The following is a 24477-nucleotide window of genomic DNA, read 5'->3' on the forward strand; positions in this document are numbered from 1 at the left end:
AAACCTGAATTTCTGTATTTGTACAGCAGAAATCAAAATATCGAGGTGATGTTAACCTGAAGGTGAAGTTTGAAACAGCAAGATAAGGCTTCATGAAGGATATCAACAAGTGGAAAATGGTTTGTCATCTGTTGTTGCATTGCGTCTTTTATTCAAATTTGTTCTTGCAATAGTGTTAAATTATGAAGTGGAATTTAGTTCAATAACTTGTTAAGTAATGGTGTAGTGATGCTTTTTGCAGCCAAGAAGCAGCTCACAGTTCAAGTAATGGAATTGCAAGACGCACCCAAACAGGGCTCTAAACCAAATGCAACAGGAAGGACTGAGTGGAGACAATTACACCTTTCCAATCGTCTTCAAGGCATGCGCTGAGATTGCGGCTCTGGAGAAGGGCGAGGAAATTCACAGGTCAGTAGTCAGAGGTGGACTAGAGTTGCATGTCAATGTGGCTAATGCCCTTACATCCATGTATTGGAAATGTAGGAGAATTGAGAATGCACGCCAAGTGTTTGACAAAATGTCTGTGCGAGATGCAGTTACATGGAACACTATGATTGCAGGGTATTTCGAAATTGGGAATTGTGAAGAGGCCGGAAAGCTATTTGATGAAATGCAGATGGGAAAGTTGAAACCTGATGTGATAACTTGGAGCGCGATGATATCCAGGTATGAGCGGAATGGTCATGGCAATGATGCAGTGAGGTCTTTCTCTCAAATGCAGCGGGCTGGTGTGAAAGCCAATTCAGTCACTATTGCCAGTGTTCTCGCTTCTGGTGCAGATTTAGCAGCGCTGCAACGGGGCAAGGAAATCCATAACTATATGATAAAAATGGATTTGAATCAAATGTTTTTGTGGGGAATGCACTGATTCACTTGTATATAAAATGCGGAAAATTGGATGACGCATACGAAGTGTTTTCCAATATGCCAGAGAGAGATTTGATCTCATGGAATGCAATAATTTCATGTTATGCATTGAACGGATATTTTGATGAGGCGTTGGGATTCGGGACACTTTGATCAACTTCAGATGACTGGAATGAACCCAAATGTAATTACATGTAGTGTAGTGATTGCAGGGTATACTCAATTTGATCATAATGTTTAAGCCTTGAAAAGGCTCTTTAGTTGAATGCAACTTGCAGAGGTGAAGCCTAACTCTGTTACCATGGCAATTAGTTGCCTCCATGTGCTGACTTGGCGGCTCTACAGCGTGGTAAGGAGCTTCATAACTACACAGTAAGAAATCATTCAGAATCAAACGTCATTTTGGGGAATGCTCTTATATACATGTATACCAAATGTGGAAGTTTAGAATGTGCACGCAGTATGTTTGACAAAATGGTTGAAAGAGATATGATATTACGGAATGCAATTATTACAGGGTATCGAATGCATGGGCACGGGGAGGATGCCCTGACAAATTTTTTTTTGTAATGCAACAGGCAGGCATTAAGCCAGACCATATCAACTTCATTGTTGTTTTGTCTGCATGCAGTCATGCTGGGCTTGTGGATGAAGGCTGGAGATATTTTGATTGCATGACTCAGGTATCTTTCCCAGGGTTGAGCACTATCCCTGCATGGTTGACATCCTTGGCCGTGTTGGGCAGTTGGACGAGGCATACAACCTAATCAAAAGGATGCCACAAAAACCTAATGCTTGTGTATGGTGGCCTTGCACGGTGCACGCAGAAAACATTACAACATAGAGCTAGAAAAATGAGCTGTGAAACACCTTTATGAGCTGGAGCCTAAAACCACTAGAAACTATATTCTACTGTCAAATATTTATGCTGCATCTTGCAGGTGGGAAGATGCAGCAAATGTAAGAACACTGATGAAGGATAGAGGTTTAAACAAGAAGCCGGGATGCACATGGATTGAGGTCAAGAACAAACTTTATTCAATCGTTGTAGGCGACACTTCACACCTATAGTTAAATGAAATCTATTTGACGTTAGACATTTTGGCTGGGCAAATGAAAGCAGAAGGCTATGTGCCTGACACAAATTTTGCATTGCATGATGTGGACGAGGAGGAGAAGGAACACATCCTTTATGGGCATAACGAGAAGCTGGCCGTTGATTCTGGTCTTATGAGCACACCCCCTGGGATGTCTATCAGGATCACCAAAACCCTTGAGTATGTGGTGATTGCCACAATGCAACTAGATTTATTTCCAAAATTGTTGGGCGAAAAAAAATCATTGTAAGGGATGGGAACCATTTCCATCATTTTGAAGATGGCTTATGTTCTTGTGGGGATTATTGGTGAAGTTAATTGGAAGAGGTGACAATGATGAGATTACTCGGGTAAATTTTGCCTTGCGCTTGTTGCCAGGCAATGGGTACCCCTTTATTCAGAATTTCAATCTTGGAAATTGAAGCATAATGATATTCCAATGCAAGAGATTCAATCATGCAGGTTCGGTGACTTGAGGGACATAACATATTTTGGGGAGACAGGGTTATTGCCATTGTTTCAAGGATCTGCCTCATTCTGCGAGGTTTATTGATAATTGCAAAATGAGAGAGGCAACATGATCGGCTTGTGCCATATCAACTTCTGCCTTATGTTTATTCTTAGCATAAGATGTGCTAGTTTTACTGCTGAAGGCAAGTTTCGTGGGGGGGTCGGGGTTCATAATAATGACACTAGAATGCTAACAGTGCGTTTTAGTGTAGTTGGTGAGTTCAGAAACATGAACTTCAGCACAGTTGCATATGGCAAATCTGGAAATTAGATTTCGACTTTTGTGGTGATGGATTAACAAAGCTGCAGTAACATCTCTTTATTCCGCTGAGGGTAAAAGAATTCTTCATTTTCTACTTTCTCCATTATCTAGATACAATGAAATTTGGGTATTGAATTTTTTTATGGTTAGTTATGACTCAAACAAAGTGAAAACTCCACAAACATCCTTTTCACCTTGTAGGAGGGAATAAGTAATATATGAAAGTTAAGAGATTAAAGAACTTACCACTGTCATGAGATTAGCGCTTCACATACTTGTCAAGGAATTTCCGCTGATTCAATATAAGCATCTTTACAAACAAGGAATAGGTTTCTAAAGTTGCATTGCACTTTCAAAGTACTGTGTAGAAGGGCTTGGTCCTAGTTTCTAGGATAAGCAATAAGAACATTGGATAACTCATAATCACCCTTATGGGAAGCCCAATAGCATCTATCAGGAATCCATGACCTTCTATACTTTATGCATTGAAACGCAGATATTTGTGGGTTGTTCCTAAGAAGCTCCTTAATCTTATCTTCCAAGAGGCCAAACTCGTTAATTGCTTCAATTTATTTTCCAAAAATTCATGTGATTTAGACATAATTGTTTAAGAACATCGACAAAAAAAAAAAATGAGGGTTTTGTCAATACCCCTTTTTTTATCTAATACATCAGTAGTGGATGGTGTACGTCTATAGGAATGATCACAGGTTAACAATTTTAAAAAGAAATATATGTACAAGAAAAGCAATGTAAACTTTGAAACGGGAACTGATACTGTTACCCGTTTCGTAGAGATAGCAAAAAAGTGACCTAATTTTGAAAAGGGGTGATGCAGAACGAACATGTTTTTTTTAGAGCATAGTTTTTGGAAGGAATGTCATGGGAAGGATAGTTTTATGTACATTATGTTTTAGAATGGTAGTGATTTTCATGTTGATTTTAAAAAGTGAGTATTCTGCATCACCCCCTTTTTTTAAAAGACCTGTTTTTTGGCTTTAAATTTTCTAATGTATAAAATGTAATTAATTATTTTGTAAATTTGATCATTTTTGAAGTGGTCGTTGTTGGATACCTATACCAATAGGTTTCATATTTCATGATTGGCAAGAGAAAGTCCAAATATGCTCTGCTTTGAGTTCACAAAGATCCCATATTTCCTAGAGGACAAAAAGGTGTGTAAAGTGTTTCAATGTTGATGACCTTATTTCAAATTTTGATGGATGATCCAACAGTTTAATCTGGATCATGCCATGTGTTCAATTTTGTGCTATAGACTAGAGAAAGAAGTCTGTCCAAACTGCTTAATCTTGGCAGACAACTAGTTTAGGAAGAGAAGAAAAGGATCCCAACAGCCTAATCTGGGACCTTGGAAGAGATAAGGGCAGAAGTAGATAGAAAAAACAAAAGAAAAAGCCAAAGAAAAGAAAAGGCAAGTAAGGGTCTGCAAGTCCAAGTGCACCCTCCAAGAAGAAATAAAATGCTAGGTAAGTAGCTGGGTAGGTAGTTGGGGTTGCAGAAAGGTTATCCCTACTATTGCAAGAATGGTGATGGTAGGTATCAAAGCAAAGTTGATTAAGTGACAAGGGTGTCCTTCTTCATCAATTCTCAGCAGGAAGCATGACTAATTTCCCCATCTCCCCTCCAATTTCATTTCTAACATTCCCCTATCAGCTAAGATTCATGGAAAAGACTAAGGTTCCATGGTGTTTCTTAAATCTTTAAGAAGCCACATTTCTTGTCTAAAGTTCTTTTCATTTTGATCTACTCTTAAAACCAAGTTTGTTTCATATAAACTTAATGGTTCTCTCTCCACTTACCCCCTCCTCCATACTAACACTAACCCTATTATATAAATCCCTTATATCACCCTTTTCCCTAATATTACTAACACCAAGGTGTATAAATCCCAAAATCTTATAAATACCCACCCCTTGGCATTATAGCCAATAAAGTCACAAGTCAGGGATCAAATGACACCAGGTCATGTTGATAAACCTATGCCAAATACCCCTTTTCCCTCATGAGCAAGTTCCTCTATCTCTACCCCCTTTTTGCACATAAAACCTATAAAAAAACCCTAAAAAACCACCTTACCCGCTTCAAAGGGCAAAAAAGCATTAAAACCCTCTTTCCGTCACATAATCAAGGTCAGGCGCATGTAATTGTTTTTATCAAAATACATTAGAAAAGCGCTCAAAGCAGGTTTATTTGCCTCCGCCCTCATCCGTATATTCCACACATGTCACCTCCCCGACGACCGTTAGATCAAAAGCCTACAGATCCGACGGCCCTGATCGCGTCGGACCCCTTCCGACGTCTGACCGATACCTGTACTAACCTCCCGTCACATCTGCCTCACGTCCGCCGTCCGATCAAAGTCCGTAGATCTAACGATCATCGTGACGTCGGAGCCCATCTGATGACCGATAGATATCTCCCGACGTCCGTATCTGGAGGACGTCATTCCACTGCGACGTGTCCTCACCACCATACATCGGAGGTACTACTGACCGATACCGCCCCCGTACAGGAGGCGGTGCGATATGAAACCACTGCCGGTTTCCGGATTCCCTTATCCCGCCCACTCACGTCATCATCATGTCAGCAACATGTCAGTGCCCCGTCACCCAGGTACGCTGCCCCGTCAACCCCCTGGCCCTGCCATTGGTCCACCTGTCCTGCCATGTCACCGCCACCGTGTACCAACCAGATCCCGCCACGTCACCCGATGACGTTAGCATGACGTCATCCGACCTTGACCCCACCAATGACGTAATGCTGACGTCAGCACGAATTCGCGCCAAAAGCGTCAAAAGGTCTATTTTAGCCAAAAATTCGCGTTTTTTGTCATTTTGGTGTGTTCGTCGTTTTTCTGCTCTGCATGCAAACTACGTCCAATCTTGCACCAGCCGCTGAAAACCGTCTCCCGACCACCAGAGCGTCTATTCCTTCAATTCCAACAAGCTCTGACCGATCCAATTTTACAGGTATTGCTCGTTTGTGCTCTAAAACTCCATTTTCGCCTACATTTCGCATGTAAATGAGTAGCAGGCCTTAGGAGCAGAAATTCACCGTTGAAAACCACTAAATTGCCATTTAAGTTTAACCAGAAACGTTATTTAGCCTCTGTCAAGCCAATTATTGATAATTAAAAACAAAACTACAACTGGTTCGCGCAATCGTGAGCCCGTTACCTGCAGGGGACAAATATACCGCAAGAGAGTATCCCCTTGACATTTCCGCTACCACAGAGTCATACAGAGGCAGTATTTCAACTGCTACGGCCTTATTTCCACCTTCCACTTGCTAAACCATCTTTCTCTGCAAGCAAACCTTGTTGTTGTTACTCTGCATAGTAACACAGTCTTTGAGCAGACGGAAATCTTAAAACAAGAGTCATGGACCCCCCTGTAGCCCCTATAGCCCTCAATGTGGCTCCCCTGAATGTTCCTAATAGAACATTTGACACCAGAGCATTGGCAGACTTGGACTACAAGATAACAGAGGAAATGCTGAGCAGAAGCAGGTTCCATCTGCAAATATTAAATGAGATAAAGATCAAACATGAGAGGGGGACAGACATCCTGGGAATTTGGGATTCATTCCTCCCAATATTCAAGCTTCCTCAGGTTAATCAATTCCCTGAGCTTGTGCACATAGTTGCTGAACACTATGATGCATCCCAGAGGGCAGTGCTAGATGCTGAAGGTTCAATTCTGTTCCTCATTACCCCTGAAGCCATCAGGGAGATGTTGCAATTCCAGACAGATCAAAAGTTGGTCCCTCTGTCACTAGCTGATTTAATAGTACAGGGAGCCAGAACCACAGAGGCCCAAATCACTAAGATCAACCAGCTCTTCATCAAGGCTGACACTTTGCAAATTCCTCCCATCAACTGCGTTTACCTCAACCAATTGGGCCAAGATCTGGTTGACATGATCAGTCCCATCCTGGGATATGATTCAATAGAACATGTGGATGAAACAGTTATACAAATGATGCTTATGTTTTCCCCAGGAAGGAAACCAATCCACTATGATTATGCCACATACATATCAGACAAGATGCATGATCAGTTGATGAATTTGTCAAGAGAAAGGGTGTTCAGATACACCTCTTACCTATATCATCTGCTCCTTTACTTCCAGCATGATAAGTTCTCTTTCCCAAAGAAGAGAGTAGATGCACAGGGTAATCTGAGATCAGTTGTGTATTGGACATCCGTTTTCCATATTGACAGATGAGATGAAAAGACTCCTTCAGCTATCAAAAGTATACAGTATTGGGGATTGGTATCTCTACCAACACCACACCGTCATCAGAATATATGGGTGTGAGTTGCCCCCATTTAGACTACCCAAATTTGTGCCCATGAGGCTATTTGCCTTAGAATACTTCAGGCAGTTTGGCTTTGTGGATATGTTCCACTTCTCAGGCAGAGGCAAGAAGGCACAGCTGAAAATCAAGAGCCAACTTGGCCATTTCATTTACAATGAAAGGGATGAAGGGTGGAAGGAAGCAGATGCAACACTGGGGGGATTTGGTCTCAAGTACAGTTTCATATGGAAACCCTATGACCCCAACAACTTCATCACAATGAGGAGACTCAAATACAAACTGTCTGCTTATGGTCATTATAGCCTCCCTCAAATAGAAAAATATGCCAACCAAAGCAAGTGGAAAAGAGGAACTTTAGAAGAAAATGTGACTCAAGAAGAGCTTAATCAAAGAGCTCTAAACAACCAAAAGAAGATGGCTGACCTTGAGTTTTATGCACAGGTCCCCTCACTGCCAAGCACACAAATTGGAGCAGCAGCCTCCTCTTCAACCACCCCACAGCAAACTACAAGAGTTGCTGGAAAAGTATCAGAAAAATGAAAAGAAAAGGAAATGGAGGCAGAGAAAGAGATGGAGCAGGAGCAACAGCAGGAATAGCGACAAAAACAACAGCAGCAAGCAGAAGGGCTGCAGCAAGGGCAGCAAGAAGAATCAGGACAGCAAGAGCAACAACAGCAGGAAGAGCAAGGGCAGGAGCAGCCGGACCAACAAAAGAAAACAGTGGATACTCCTCCGACCACTGAAAGAACACTGCCTACAGGACAAGATACCACATTTGATGCCTCGGTCCTCCAAACCCCACAAAAGGAGGATACATTTGTCTTTAGGAAAAGGGAAAGAGAAACTCCCCTCACATCCTCCATAGACCAGGGAGAGAAAAGGCAAAGACTTAATGATTTCCCAGAGGATGATGTAGCAATAAGAGATGCATTGGGCATGGGCCCACCCAGTCAAGAAGTTTCAGCAAGTTCCTTCCAGCAGGAACAGGACAGGACCATGGGAGGGGAGGTCAGCTCCTCCAACCAGCAGAAAGAAGGACAAGTGAGCATAAAGCAGCAGTTTATAGACATTAAGAGGAGGAGTGACCCGATCAAGGTGCAATTGTATAATCACTTACTAAATATGGCTCCTTCCAATCAGCAGAGACTTATGTCTGCTTTTGATGTAAGTGAGGGCAAATTGACAATGAGTCACTTCATGCCTACGGCACTCAAACCATAGTCTTCTGCTGACTACCTCAGGACCAACCTAGAGGTCCTTGCCAAAGACATACACCCCATGGACAAAATTGAGCTGCATAAACAAACTGGAGAAATGGTGTATGCTTCATTGACCGATAAGACTTTGGACAACTATAAATTAACAAGCAGTCTGAATGCCACAGCTTCCCAGCTAGAGCTAGAGAGGGCCTCTTCTCAGGCCAAAGACAACAGGATCAAAACCTTGGAGGAAATCATTATAGAAATTGGGCACAATCCCAATGACATCAAAGGTATACAAGAGATCTTGAAAATTAGAGATTCTGATATGGCTGCACTAAGAAAGAAGATCAAAATTCGAGCCACTATCCATTCACAGACTGATGAGGTAGCAAAGCAAAGGTATGAGCAGGATTCCACTGCCCTGCTAATTTCCATTTACAAAGAGCTTATCAAGGCACAAGAAAAACTGGGGCAATATGAAGCTGCACAAGTACCTCCCCAAACATTATCACAACAAGCACAAGAAGGGCAGACATCTCAGCCTCCTCCACAGGTCATAAATCTTGAGGAGACTGTTCCTACTACTGTACCTCCACCTCAGCAGGCTGAACAACCAGCCACATCTACTGCAGCAGCACCCATCAGCACAGATCAGAGCCTAGACATGCAAAAGCTAAAAAATGAAATACAAGCTTTGGAAGCTCAAATGATGCAGCTGAATGAAACTAAGGAGCAGCTGGCTAAGGTAAATGAAAGGCATGACAAAACAAAAAGAGAAGTGGGAGAGAAGGCCAGGGAAATCAAAGCCCTTAAAGACAAAATCAAGGAGCTTGAGAACGAGCTAAAGCTAGATAAAATCATAGCTGAAATCAGAGCAATGATATGGTCCAATATTGGTAAATCCATCAACAACCAATGGCCATACATTGAGACAATCCATGAGCAACTAGAGCTCATTCCAAAGGCACAGAGGGAAATCAGAACATCAAGGGCCTTATTGGGGAATATGCCTGAAATTGCTACAAGAATGATCAATGTGCTCAATCACAAGACAAGTTCTCAGTTGGCCATCATGGGAATTGCAAACAGAACTGAGACTATCCAAATGATCAAGAGGGTTCTTACTCTTAGAAATCTGGTGCAGACATTGGACAGAAGAACCCAGGATATGCAAACAGAGGTAAACAGGTTCATGGAGAGATTCCAAGTATTGGAGAGTAAAGGACTCCCTAGCTTACTGAACAGCGGAGGGAGATTATTCACCCATGAACAATATGCCAAGAGAGTGAATGTTTTTGCCTCATCACAGGTAAATGAGAAGGCCAGCAATTCAGAAGACACAGGGCCTATTACAGGACAGATTTTCTATAGTAAAATAGAAAATCTACTTTTTGTAATGAATGAAATAAATCACTTATTTGATATAGCCCCGAATTTTTTCAAGTATACAGAAGCTGAGGAAACAATGGAGGCCATCCTCAGGCATCAGCTCCCTACACAGGAATGGTGGACAGATGCCATCCAGAGAATTTTGTAAACATTAGGCCATACATCAATTCCTGTTTCTTCTACAAATTTTGATGAAAAGAACAGTCAGCAAAGTCAGCAGGCATCATAAATTCAAAGCTGAGCCAACTCAGCAGATGAAGCGGCCAACAAAGCAGAAAAAGGAGAACCACAGCTGGCAAAGCCGAGAACTCATTACGCAGGCAAAAGTAAATGCGTACCTACAGGATTAATGCAGAGTAATGCAACCGACTCAGTGACTCCTTAAAAGTCAAACAATCCTCTGACAGATATAAATGGCATTTACGCTGCATTTAACATTGTAATAACTTCTTGCCTACTTTCTGAACACTACTGAAGATATTTTCTCTCTCTCAGATGACTCAATACCTGAGATATTTTGTATACATATTTCTATATAAACCCCTTCGCAGAATGTAGCAAGGGTTGTTGGAAATTTCTCCTGAACGGTTACTTATGCTGTAATTGTTTTCTGAAAGTCAATAAAGGAAAGCAATGGAATTTCGTGGATGCTATGATGTGTTGAGGATGTTCTGTGCCTGTTTATGACTGCTGGATCCCTGCGTATCTTACCATGCAATAAGTCTCTGTAACTCTCTCCATTTTCATTTTGTTTTGTCATAATTCCATATACGCTACCTGATTTCCAGTATTGAGCAACAGAGAAAAAGAATAACTCCCAGGATTTGCTCACTGAGCACCCTGAGTTCAGTCTGTGTTGCTTATAAATGTTTTCTTCAGGTGTAATCTATATAAAGTGTGATTCTTAATCTGCTGCACTTTCAGAATACATCTTTCACATAGGTCACTGTCACAGGAATTCATAACTTTGCTCCTGTGCTCTGTGTTCATTTTCATTTCACCAACATAACAGAAAATTTTTAACAGATTTCTGCTGGTTGACACACATCATCACTCAAAATATTGAACTTGTCTGCTAAGTACACAATAGGCCTTGCAGTTATAACACTACTCAACATTTAAGATCATCTCACAGCATCTAGACTCCATTGCCCAATGGAAATTCATCATCAAAGTATTACATCATAAGAACTGAAAGAGATCCTTCAACCAAAACACAAACAAAAACCTGAGCATCATAGCTAGCCTAAAACACAACTATAGCAAAGATAAATCATAAAGAGAGAGCCCTCTCTGGTTGCAGTTAGGCTAGGAACTGTAACCCAAAGATTGGTTAGTGGTTACCCCGGCCGTATTCCCTTGGGAGTCATAGGGAACAACCTGGGTGATAACATAAATGGCGATTCCACTGGGGACTTCTTAAGATTTTTCAATTACTATCTATCTTCCAAAGCTGCCATCAAGCCTGAAATTAGCCAAGAGGCCTTAGAACTGTTTCTGTAATACAGGGACAGCTTGAAGGAAGAGCTAGTTAGGGAATCTTCATCCTAGCTTTGAAACATATATAGCCATTCCAAAATTTTCATCCAGTCCTTGCACATAAAACCTTGTATACAAGCTCTAAAAGAATAATTAGAAGCTGGCTCCCAAAAGAAACCCAAGGCACACTAGGGCAAACCCTGACCCTGATCAACCCATCATTGTCGATAATCCAAACATCATTCCAAAGAACATAAGGAGACAGCAAAAGCAGGAAAAGCCTGCTGATTCAAATATAAGCTCAGATCAAACTATCCTCATTCCCACTCCTTGCAAAGTTCTGTTCCGGTCCACCCCTAGTTCCCCTAGTTCACCATCAACACCCCAAAGTCCTCCTCTCCCATCTTCACCATCTGCACATACTCTTTCAAACAGTTCCCCGCTTGTTACCCATCCTATTAACCCTGTTACACCTGTAATCCCTGTTGTTCCATTTGTTCCTATTAACCCTCTAAACCCCATAAACATGGCTAACAGGTATGCACCTCTGCAGATACCAGCCAATGCTCCAGCTCTGCCCCAAGACTACCAAACCAAAATCTCATTTTTTGACTCCCATGGCCCTTTGACAGCTGTCCAGCATGCTAAGAAGATGCAAGACCACTTTGAGACCTATGAAATAGATGATGACAGTGTCAGGATGAGAATTTTTGTTCAAAGCTTAACTGGGGATGTCAGAACTTGGTTTAGATCCCTAAATGCAAACTCCATAGCAACCCCTGAGGACCTGTACCAAGAGTTTACCAACAGATGGGAGAAAAAGAAAGATCCACTCCACATACTTGGTGAATATAACACTATTAAAAGAGGTCCCCAAGAAACAGTTTTGGAATATTGTGCTAGGTTTAACAATGTATATAATGCTATCCCACAGAACTTAAGGCCCCCTCCTGATTTGGCCCTGTATAACTTCCCTGACGGTTTTGATTCTGATGTGGCCTATCAGTTGAAAGAAAGAGATCCTCCAACCCTTGCAGAAGCTCAGAGGGTTGCAGTCACTGTAGAGGCTAACTTAATTGCCAAAAGAAACAGGGCAAAGTTGGAAAAGAAGGCTGGCTTCAGAGAAGAGCCCTCAGGTTTTGATCAAAAGCTGGATGCAATACTAAACAGCATGAAGAGATTGGGTGAAAGAGTGGAATCAGTTGAAAGAAAATCATCATGGGAGGCATCACAAAGCAACCCTCCTAGAAACCCGAATTTTAGGAGAACTCAGAACCCAAACATAGGAAAGACAAGTGCTGACCAAGACATTAGACCCCCTTTTCAAGAAAATTATGCAGAAACTTCCACAGCCAATCAGCTCAATGAAGACCCTGAAATTAACTTAATGGGTCTGGATGGTAAAAGCCATGTGTTCTTAACGCAAGAAGACCATGAGGAGGATGAAAGCAAAACATTTCAAACTAAATCAGGAGAATCCTTTGACTTTAAACAAGGATATGATACTGCTGTCTATGAAGTCCATAAACAGTACAAGCTAAGGAGTAGGACTGTAAATGTAAATCAGCCCGACAAGATAAAGGATAAACAGAGGTCTAAAGAAACCATAGTAACAGAATCTAATGACAAAACAAACTCGCCTACAAACGAAGTAGTGGTTGAAGAGGTTACTGAACTACCGTCACCACCACAACAGCCCATGGCAACTTTGTCCTCTCACCCTGATTCAAATTTTACCCCTCAAAACATGAGTAAAAGGGGCAGGTCTCAAAGTCAAGATGAAATCCAACAAGAAGATTCAATGAACAAAGAAAAGACTGCTACCCGTGACTCTAAAACCCAAGTTGACAAACCTTTTGACCTAGCCACAGAGATTGGCAAGCTAAAGATAGCAATTCCCCTCTCAGAGCTAGCCAAGCATGATATCTATAAACAGCAGATCAAGAACTCCCTTCAACTCACTAATAGCAAAGATGATGTAAATGTGCTAGATGACACTCCAGAATTACTGTTTGGCCCGGAGGTAGATGGAAAAACAATAGTCACAGGGGTTTTACCTTTTTATGTCAGCCTGCATGTTCATGATAAAATACTGCATAATGCAATGTTCGACTCAGGCGCCTCTCACAACCTTATGCCAAAAGCAGTCATGGAAAGATTGAATTTGGATATAACAAGACCATACAAAGACCTGTTTTCCTTTGATTCTAGCCAAGTCAAATGTTTGGGCCTAATAAAAGATTTATGTGTGTCCCTGGTTCAATTTCCCAACAAAACCATTCTAATGGATGTTGTAGTCGCTGATATCCCACCCAAATATGGGATGTTGTTATCAAGATCATGGGGAGCCAAGCTCCAAGGCTCCCTGCAACTAGACATGTCATATGAAACTATCTCTGTCTTTGGGCAACCAAAAAGACTTTATAGGGAAACACTCATGAAGTATATGGTCAGCAGTGAAGAAAAGCCTCAAAATTTTCCAATATATGCTGTTCATTCGGACATAGACTCCTTCATCCTTTTCAATGACAGCACAGACCTCTCCAACAATGATATTAGGACCGAAACACTCATACCAGAACAAAACATTGATCAAACAAGTAACACCTGCGAAACATCAATCAGCCCAACAATACACATTAGCCCTCCTCTAATTGTCAAAGACTGTCAAAGAAGTGATGAAATTGCCCTAGAAAATAAATGGGAAAAGAAACCTCAACTCATGCTCACACTACCATCCCATGAACAGAACTTCAAATCTCCTGTCCAGCAAGACATCCTGTGGGTCCTAGAATTTGATGGCTCAGTTAACAAGTTAGGGGCAGGAGCTGGAGTGTGGATACATAACAAAGAGAAAGATTATGCAGAAGGCAGGGCTTATAGATTAAATTTTAGATGCACTAACAACATGGCAGAATACGAAGCTCTGTTGCTAGGCCTGAAGCTAGCAAAGTCATTACAAGCTCCTAAGCTCTCCATCATGGGAGACTCTGATCTAGTAATTCAACAAGTGAAAGGAAACTTTGTCACTAATGACAAAAGATTGAGGTCCTACAGATCTGCTGTAATTGAAATTTTAGACACTTTCTCTGAGTTTGTTATCACAAAAATTTCAAGGGGCCACAATCTCCATGCACACAGCTTGGCAACGTTTGCCAGCACCTTCAAATTCCCATTAGAACCCAATAACTGTTTCACGGCCGAGGTCAAATACAGACCCTCTATTCCAAATAATGTCAAAGAATGGCAAGTATTTGAGGATGACATGCAAATAAACAATTTTTTAACCTTGCAACAAGAGTTCACAGGATTAAATATTGATATTGATGGAGCAAGTCAATCACAAATACTTGATGGAGCAAGTCAATCACAAATACTGTTTCAACAATCTGCTCATCCAATGTCACCTAGAACAGCAAAACAACTACTGAGTCCAACCATTTTCAACAATGAAAACATTCAGCAAATTCACCAAATTGACTGTGAAGAGATGAGCAACGCTGAAGCTGAAATCATACAACTCAAAGACAATTTCCTTCCAGTAGGCCTTACCCCACTAGAGGATATTTTTGACTCAAATGACATCCCTAGGAAGCCAAAGATGCAGCCATTAGATGCAGCAGTTGAAGAGTGCAACATTGGTACCACTGACAAGCCTAAAATAATAAAACTATATGCTTCTCTGCCCCCTGATCAAAAACCCAAATATATTGACCTCTTTAAAGAGTTTCAAGATGTTTTTGCTTGGGGTTATGAGGATCTAAAGTCCTATGATACCTCTGTCATCCAGCACACCATTCCCCTCAAGCCTAATCAAAAACCATTCAAACAGAAATTGAGAAGAATCAATCCTGTGCTCCTTCCCTCCATTGAAAAAGAATTACAGAAAATGTTCAAAGCTGGTATCATAGCACCAATCAGGTTCTCTGAATGGATTTCAAACTTGGTCCCTACAAGAAAGAAAACTGGTGAGATTAGACTTTGTGTAGACTTAAGGAATTTGAATCAAGTATCACTCAAAGATAACTACCCTTTACCCAAAATGGATCACATTCTTCAAAGAGTAGTAGGGGCTTCAAGGATATCGTTGCTTGATGGATTCTCAGGCTTCAATCAAATCCTAGTACACCCTGATGATCAAGACAAAACTGCATTTACCACCCCATGGGGAACCTTCAAGTATGTGAAAATGCCCTTTGGATTGAAAAATGCAGGGGCAACGTTTCAAAGAGCAATGGACATTGCTTTTGCAAAAGAGATTCATGACTTCTTGGTCATTTACTTAGATGATCTCACACCCTTTTCAAAATCTGACCAAGAACACTTGAAACATTTGAGACAGATTTTCATAACATGCAGGAAATATGGCATTTCCTTAAACCCCAAGAAGTCATTATTTGGCTTGGAAGAAGGGAAACTTTTAGGACACATTATCTCAAAAGATGGCATAAGAATTGATCCAGATAGGATACAAGCTATCCTACAAATGCCTCATCCAAGGAATGTCAAGGAGTTGCAAGGATTCTTAGGGAAAATCAACTTTTTAAGAAGGTTTATCCCGAATTTAGCAGAATTAATCAAATTACTAAACAATATGCTAAAGAAAGATTCAAAGGTCAAATGGACTGTTGAAGCAAAACAAGCCTTTGAAAGTATAAAATTGGCCTTGACTCAAACCCCAGTGTTAACCAATCCTCAGTTTGACAGAGACTTTATCATTTTCTCCTTTGCCTCCCAACATACTATTGCTGCTGTTTTATTACAGAAAGATGACCAAGGGAATGAGAAGCCTATTGCTTTTTTCAGCAGAGCTCTTAGAGATGCCCCTCTAAAGTATCAAATTATGGAAAAACAAGCCTATGCTTTGATCAAAGCTATTAAAGACTTTAGGATTTACATCCTTTACTCCCATGTTGTGGCTTATGTACCAAGTCCTATTGTCAAAGACATTCTCACCCAAGAAAACTTAGAGGGTAGGAGAGGAAAATGGATTGCCAACATACTAGAATTTGACATTGAAATAAAACCCACAAAGCTGATAAAAGGGCAAGGTTTGGCCAAATTAATGACAGAAGCAAATTTCCAAGCCTTAGATATCAACCAACTGGACAGTGAAACAGAGCTGGCGACTCCAAAGATCAATGTAGCCTTTGAACAATCTCCGTGGTACTCTGACATTTGTTATGTGTTACAAAACCTGTGTGCTCCCCCAGGACTGTCTAGAACTAAGTGTAGGTTCCTAAAAATGAAAACATCTAGATTTTGTGTGATGGATGGAAATTTACTTTGGAAGAACCATGAAGGCATTTTGCTGCACTGTCTAATAGAGAATGAAACTAACAATATCATGCAAGATTTCCATGCTGGAGACTGTGGTGGACATTTGTACTGGAAGTCCACTGTGGACAAGATATTGAGGGCTGGTTATTACTGGCCCACCATGTTCTCTGATGTTAAGAAATTCACAGCCTCATGCCACAAATGCCAACTGTTTGAAGGCAAAAGACAGTTGCTGCCACTTCCTTTGAAGCCCATTGCAACTGAGAGACCTTTCCAACAATGGGGTTTGGATTTCATTGGGGAAATTCATCCCTCATCTTCAGGGCAACACAGATGGATTCTAACAGCAACAGACTACTTCACCAAGTGGATTGAAGCTGCCCCATGCAGACGAGCAAATGATTCGGTGATTATTCAGTTTTTGGAAAACAATATACTGGCTAGATTTGGCTGTCCAGACAAGATAATAACAGACAATGCTGCTGCCTTTAGATCCAAGAGAATGGTGAACTTCTGCCACAAATTTCACATTACTTTGGGCCATTCTACTGCTTACTATCCTCAAGGAAATGGCCTTGCTGAATCATCAAACAAAAGTTTAATAAACATCATAAAGAAAGTGCTGGAAGAAAACAAAAAGAATTGGCACAAGAAACTGGTCAACGCTTTATGGGCAGATAGACTAACAACTAAAAGATCAATTGGGACCAGCCCATATGAGTTAGTCTATGGATTAGAAGCCAGATTTCCTTCATCACTTGGAGTACCGGTTATGAAGCTTCTGCAAGAGAGTCAAGCAGAGCCAAATGACATGCAAAGGAGGATTAACCAGATAATTTGCCTACAGCAGACCAGAGAACAGGTTTTCAGCAGAGTGCAGACATTACAAGAGAAACTGAAAAGGGCCTTTGATAGAAGAACCAAAGCAGAAGATTTCAATGTAGGTGACAAAGTCTTAAAGTGGGATGCAAGAAGAGAAGAGAAAGGAAAACATGGGAAATTTGATTCTTTATGGAGAGGACCATTTGCTGTCCAAGCAGTCCAAGGTAACAACACCTACTTCCTTAAAAGTCTGACTGAAACTGACTTGGATGAAGGTCCTGTCAATGGCAGGATGCTGAAGCACTACTTTGACTATTCCCCATGAGTGGAACCTAAGGATTCATTGTATATATACAGATGTACATGTTATTTTCTGTTTTAGATTGTAAAAAGCAGTTTTCCCAAGTGATTCACCAAGCAGCAAGAGGCAAATAGAATCAGAGGTCTTCCAAGAAAGAAGCACACAATTTTGACACATTAAGGCAGCAAGTTTCAAAGATTGGTATGGGCAGCTAAAGAGCAAGGCAATCTGACCTGCTGTTCTTGGTCTTTCAAAAGAAAAACCATCCCCATGTGGAGCCACTGTTGGATACCTATACCAATAGGTTTCATATTTCATGATTGGCAAGAGAAAGTCCAAATATGCTCTGCTTTGAGTTCACAAAGATCCCATATTTCCTAGAGGACAAAAAGGTGTGTAAAGTGTTTCAATGTTGATGACCTTATTTCAAATTTTGATGGATGATCCAACAGTTTAATCTGGATCATGCCATGTGTTCAATTTTGTGCTATAGACTAGAGAAAGAAGTCTGTCCAAACTGCTTAATCTTGGCAGACAACTAGTTTAGGAAGAGAAGAAAAGGATCCCAACAGCCTAATCTGGGACCTTGGAAGAGATAAGGGCAGAAGTAGATAGAAAAAACAAAAGAAAAAGCCAAAGAAAAGAAAAGGCAAGTAAGGGTCTGCAAGTCCAAGTGCACCCTCCAAGAAGAAATAAAATTCTAGGTAAGTAGCTGGGTAGGTAGTTGGGGTTGCAGAAAGGTTATCCCTACTATTGCAAGAATGGTGATGGTAGGTATCAAAGCAAAGTTGATTAAGTGACAAGGGTGTCCTTCTTCATCAATTCTCAGCAGGAAGCATGACTAATTTCCCCATCTCCCCTCCAATTTCATTTCTAACATTCCCCTATTAGCTAAGATTCATGGAAAAGACTAAGGTTCCATGGTGTTTCTTAAATCTTTAAGAAGCCACATTTCTTGTCTAAAGTTCTTTTCATTTTGATCTACTCTTAAAACCAAGTTTGTTTCATATAAACTTAATGGTTCTCTCTCCACTTACCCCCTCCTCCATACTAACACTAACCCTATTATATAAATCCCTTATATCACCCTTTTCCCTAATATTACTAACACCAAGGTGTATAAATCCCAAAATCTTATAAATACCCACCCCTTGGCATTATAGCCAATAAAGTCACAAGTCAGGGATCAAATGACACCAGGTCATGTTGATAAACCTATGCCAAATACCCCTTTTCCCTCATGAGCAAGTTCCTCTATCTCTACCCCCTTTTTGCACATAAAACCTATAAAAAAACCCTAAAAAACCACCTTACCCGCTTCAAAGGGCAAAAAAGCATTAAAACCCTCTTTCCGTCACATAATCAAGGTCAGGCGCATGTAATTGTTTTTATCAAAATACATTAGAAAAGCGCTCAAAGCAGGTTTATTTGCCTCCGCCCTCATCCGTATATTCCACACATGTCACCTCCCCGACGACCGTTAGATCAAAAGCCTACAGATCCGACGGCCCTGATCGCGTCGGACCCCTTCCGACGTCTGACCGATACCTGTACTAACCTCCCGTCACATCTGCCTCACGTCCGCCGTCCGATCAAAGTCCGTAGATCTAACGATCATCGTGACGTCGGAGCCCATCCGATGACCGATAGATATCTCCCGACGTCCGTATCTGGAGGACGTCATTCCACTGCGACGTGTCCTCACCACCATACGTCGGAGGTACTACTGACCGATACCGCCCCCGTACAGGAGGCGGTGCGATATGAAACCACTGCCGGTTTCCGGATTCCCTTATCCCGCCCACTCACGTCATCATCACGTCAGCAACATGTCAGCGCCCCGTCACCCAGGTACGCTGCCCCGTCAACCCCCTGGCCCTGCCATTGGTCCACCTGTCCTGCCATGTCACCGCCACCGTGTACCAACCAGATCCCGCCACGTCACCCGATGACGTCAGCATGACGTCATCCGACCTTGACCCCACCAATGACGTAATGATGACGTCAGCACGAATTCGCGCCAAAAGCATCAAAAGGTCTATTTTAGCCAAAAATTCGCGTTTTTTGTCATTTTGGTGTGTTCGTCGTTTTTCTGCTCTGCATGCAAACTACGTCCAATCTTGCACCAGCCGCTGAAAACCGTCTCCCGACCACCAGAGCGTCTATTCCTTCAACGCCAACAAGCTCTGACCGATCCAATTTTACAGGTATTGCTCGTTTGTGCTCTAAAACTCCATTTTCGCCTACATTTCGCATGTAAATGAGTAGCAGACCTTAGGAGCAGAAATTCACCGTTGAAAACCACTAAATTGCCATTTAAGTTTAACCAGAAACGTTATTTAGCCTCTGTCAAGCCAATTATTGATAATTAAAAACAAAACTACAACTGGTTCACGCAATCGTGAGCCCGTTACCTGCAGGGGACAAATATACCGCAAGAGAGTATCCCCTTGACATTTCCGCTACCACAGAGTCATACAGAGGCAGTATTTCAACTGCTGCGGCCTTATTTCCACCTTCCACTTGCTAAACCATCTTTCTCTGCAAGCAAACCTTGTTGTTGTTACTCTGCATAGTAACACAGTCTTTGAGCAGACGGAAATCTTAAAACAAGAGTCATGGACCCCCCTGTAGCCCCTATAGCCCTCAATGTGGCTCCCCTGAATGTTCCTAATAGAACATTTGACACCAGAGCATTGGCAGACTTGGACTACAAGATAACAGAGGAAATGCTGAGCAGAAGCAGGTTCCATCTGCAAATATTAAATGAGATAAAGATCAAACATGAGAGGGGGACAGACATCCTGGGAATTTGGGATTCATTCCTCCCAATATTCAAGCTTCCTCAGGTTAATCAATTCCCTGAGCTTGTGCACATAGTTGCTGAACACTATGATGCATCCCAGAGGGCAGTGCTAGATGCTGAAGGTTCAATTCTGTTCCTCATTACCCCTGAAGCCATCAGGGAGATGTTGCAATTCCAGACAGATCAAAAGTTGGTCCCTCTGTCACTAGCTGATTTAATAGTACAGGGAGCCAGAACCACAGAGGCCCAAATCACTAAGATCAACCAGCTCTTCATCAGGGCTGACACTTTGCAAATTCCTCCCATCAACTGCGTTTACCTCAACCAATTGGGCCAAGACCTGGTTGACATGATCAGTCCCATCCTGGGATATGATTCAATAGAACATGTGGATGAAACAGTTATACAAATGATGCTTATGTTTTCCCCAGGAAGGAAACCAATCCACTATGATTATGCCACATACATATCAGACAAGATGCATGATCAGTTGATGAATTTGTCAAGAGAAAGGGTGTTTAGATACACCTCTTACCTATATCATCTGCTCCTTTACTTCCAGCATGATAAGTTCTCTTTCCCAAAGAAAAGAGTAGATGCACAGGGCAACCTCAGATCAGTTGTGTATTGGACATCCGTTTTCCATATTGACAGATGAGATGAAAAGACTCCTTCAGCTATCAAAAGTATACAGTATTGGGGATTGGTATCTCTACCAACACCACACCGTCATCAGAATATATGGGTGTGAGTTGCCCCCATTTAGACTACCCAAATTTGTGCCCATGAGGCTATTTGCCTTAGAATACTTCAGGCAGTTTGGCTTTGTGGATATGTTCCACTTCTCAGGCAGAGGCAAGAAGGCACAGCTGAAAATCAAGAGCCAACTTGGCCATTTCATTTACAATGAAAGGGATGAAGGGTGGAAGGAAGTAGATGCAACACTGGGGGGATTTGGTCTCAAGTACAGTTTCATATGGAAACCCTATGACCCCAACAACTTCATCACAATGAGGAGACTCAAATACAAACTGTCTGCTTATGGTCATTATAGCCTCCCTCAAATAGAAAAATATGCCAACCAAAGCAAGTGGAAAAGAGGAACTTTAGAAGAAAATGTGACTCAAGAAGAGCTTAATCAAAGAGCTCTAAACAACCAAAAGAAGATGGCTGACCTTGAGTTTTATGCACAGGTCCCCTCACTGCCAAGCACACAAATTGGAGCAGCAGCCTCCTCTTCAACCACCCCACAGCAAACTACAAGAGTTGCTGGAAAAGTATCAGAAAAAGGAAAAGAAAAGGAAATGGAGGCAGAGAAAGAGATGGAGCAGGAGCAACAGCAGGAACAGCGACAAAAACAACAGCAGCAAGCAGAAGGGCTGCAGCAAGGGCAGCAAGAAGAATCAGGACAGCAAGAGCAACAACAGCAGGAAGAGCAAGGGCAGGAGCAGCCAGACCAACAAAAGAAAACAGTGGATACTCCTCCGACCACTGAAAGAACACTGCCTACAGGACAAGATACCACATTTGATGCCTCGGTCCTCCAAACCCCACAAAAGGAGGATACATTTGTCTTTAGGAAAAGGGAAAGAGAAACTCCCCTCACATCCTCCATGGACCAGGGAGAGAAAAGGCAAAGACTTAATGATTTCCCAGAGGATGATGTAGCAATAAGAGATGCATTGGGCATGGGCCCACCCAGTCAAGAAGTTTCAGCAAGTTCCTTCCAGCAGGAACAGGACAGGACCATGGGAGGGGAGGTCAGCTCCTCCAGCCAGCAGAAAGAAGGACAAGTGAGCATAAAGCAGCAGTTTATAGACATTAAGAGGAGGAGTGACCCGATCAAGGTGCAATTGTATAATCACTTACTAAATATGGCTCCTTCCAATCAGCAGAGACTTATGTCTGCTTTTGATGTAAGTGAGGGCAAACTGACAATGAGTCACTTCATGCCTACGGCACTCAAACCACAGTCTTCTGCTGACTACCTCAGGACCAACCTAGAGGTCCTTGCCAAAGACATACACCCCATGGACAAAATTGAGCTGCATAAACAAACTGGAGAAATGGTGTATGCTTCATTGACCGATAAGACTTTGGACAACTATAAATTAACAAGCAGTCTGAATGCCACAGCTTCCCAGCTAGAGCTAGAGAGGGCCTCTTCTCAGGCCAAAGACAACAGGATCAAAACCTTGGAGGAAATCATTATAGAAATTGGGCACAATCCCAATGACATCAAAGGTATACAAGAGATCTTGAAAATTAGAGATGCTGATATGGTTGCACTAAGAAAGAAGATCAAAATTCCAGCCACTATCCATTCACAGACTGATGAGGTAGCAAAGCAAAGGTATGAGCAGGATTCCACTGCCCTGCTAATTTCCATTTACAAAGAGCTTATCAAGGCACAAGAAAAACTGGGGCAATATGAAGCTGCACAAGTACCTCCCCAAACATTATCACAACAAGCACAAGAAGGGCAGACATCTCAGCCTCCTCCACAGGTCATAAATCTTGAGGAGACTGTTCCTACTACTGTACCTCCACCTCAGCAGGCTGAACAACCAGCCACATCTACTGCAGCAACACCCATCAGCACAGATCAGAGCCTAGACATGCAAAAGCTAAAAAATGAAATACAAGCTTTGGAAGCTCAAATGATGCAGCTGAATGAAACTAAGGAGCAGCTGGCTAAGGTAAATGAAAGGCATGACAAAACAAAAAGAGAAGTGGGAGAGAAGGCCAGGGAAATCAAAGCCCTTAAAGACAAAATCAAGGAGCTTGAGAACGAGCTAAAGCTAGATAAAATCATAGCTGAAATCAGAGCAATGATATGGTCCAATATTGGTAAATCCATCAACAACCAATGGCCATACATTGAGACAATCCATGAGCAACTAGAGCTCATTCCAAAGGCACAGAGGGAAATCAGAACATCAAGGGCCTTATTGGGGAATATGCCTGAAATTGCTACAAGAATGATCAATGTGCTCAATCACAAGACAAGTTCTCAGTTGGCCATCATGGGAATTGCAAACAGAACTGAGACTATCCAAATGATCAAGAGGGTTCTTACTCTTAGAAATCTGGTGCAGACATTGGACAGAAGAACCCAGGATATGCAAACAGAGGTAAACAGGTTCATGGAGAGATTCCAAGTATTGGAGAGTAAAGGACTCCCTAGCTTACTGAACAGCGGAGGGAGATTATTCACCCATGAACAATATGCCAAGAGAGTGAATGTTTTTGCCTCATCACAGGTAAATGAGAAGGCCAGCAGTTCAGAAGACACAGGGCCTATTACAGGACAGATTTTCTATAGTAAAATAGAAAATCTACTTTTTGTAATGAATGAAATAAATCACTTATTTGATATAGCCCCGAATTTTTTCAAGTATACAGAAGCTGAGGAAACAATGGAGGCCATCCTCAGGCATCAGCTCCCTACACAGGAATGGTGGACAGATGCCATCCAGAGAATTTTGTAAACATTAGGCCATACATCAATTCCTGTTTCTTCTACAAATTTTGATGAAAAGAACAGTCAGCAAAGTCAGCAGGCATCATAAATTCAAAGCTGAGCCAACTCAGCAGATGAAGCGGCCAACAAAGCAGAAAAAGGAGAACCACAGCTGGCAAAGCCGAGAACTCATTACGCAGGCAAAAGTAAATGCGTACCTACAGGATTAATGCAGAGTAATGCAACCGACTCAGTGACTCCTTAAAAGTCAAACAATCCTCTGACAGATATAAATGGCATTTACGCTGCATTTAACATTGTAATAACTTCTTGCCTACTTTCTGAACACTACTGAAGATATTTTCTCTCTCTCAGATGACTCAATACCTGAGATATTTTGTATACATATTTCTATATAAACCCCTTCGCAGAATGTAGCAAGGGTTGTTGGAAATTTCTCCTGAACGGTTACTTATGCTGTAATTGTTTTCTGAAAGTCAATAAAGGAAAGCAATGGAATTTCGTGGATGCTATGATGTGTTGAGGATGTTCTGTGCCTGTTTATGACTGCTGGATCCCTGCGTATCTTACCATGCAATAAGTCTCTGTAACTCTCTCCATTTTCATTTTGTTTTGTCATAATTCCATATACGCTACC

General features: G+C 41.7%; 1 protein-coding gene across 1 annotated transcript; it reads left to right on the top strand.

Moving 5' to 3' along the window:
* Positions 1 to 307: 307 nt before the first annotated feature.
* Positions 308 to 2386, top strand: LOC149190568 (putative pentatricopeptide repeat-containing protein At3g23330). The gene is made up of 6 exons (XM_089410553.1): positions 308 to 800; positions 1146 to 1216; positions 1446 to 1550; positions 1809 to 1827; positions 1964 to 2151; positions 2279 to 2386. The coding sequence occupies exons 1-6, from the start codon at positions 308 to 310 to the stop codon at positions 2384 to 2386; spliced, it is 984 nt and encodes a 327-aa protein (XP_089266679.1).
* The last annotated feature ends 22091 nt before the right edge of the window (positions 2387 to 24477 follow it).

The sequence above is a fragment of the Pinus tabuliformis genome, chromosome 3_1 (genome assembly GCF_031772625.1).
Source record: "Pinus tabuliformis cultivar Carrire ecotype Pingquan chromosome 3_1, CPIR1, whole genome shotgun sequence".
NCBI lineage: Eukaryota > Viridiplantae > Streptophyta > Pinopsida > Pinales > Pinaceae > Pinus > Pinus tabuliformis.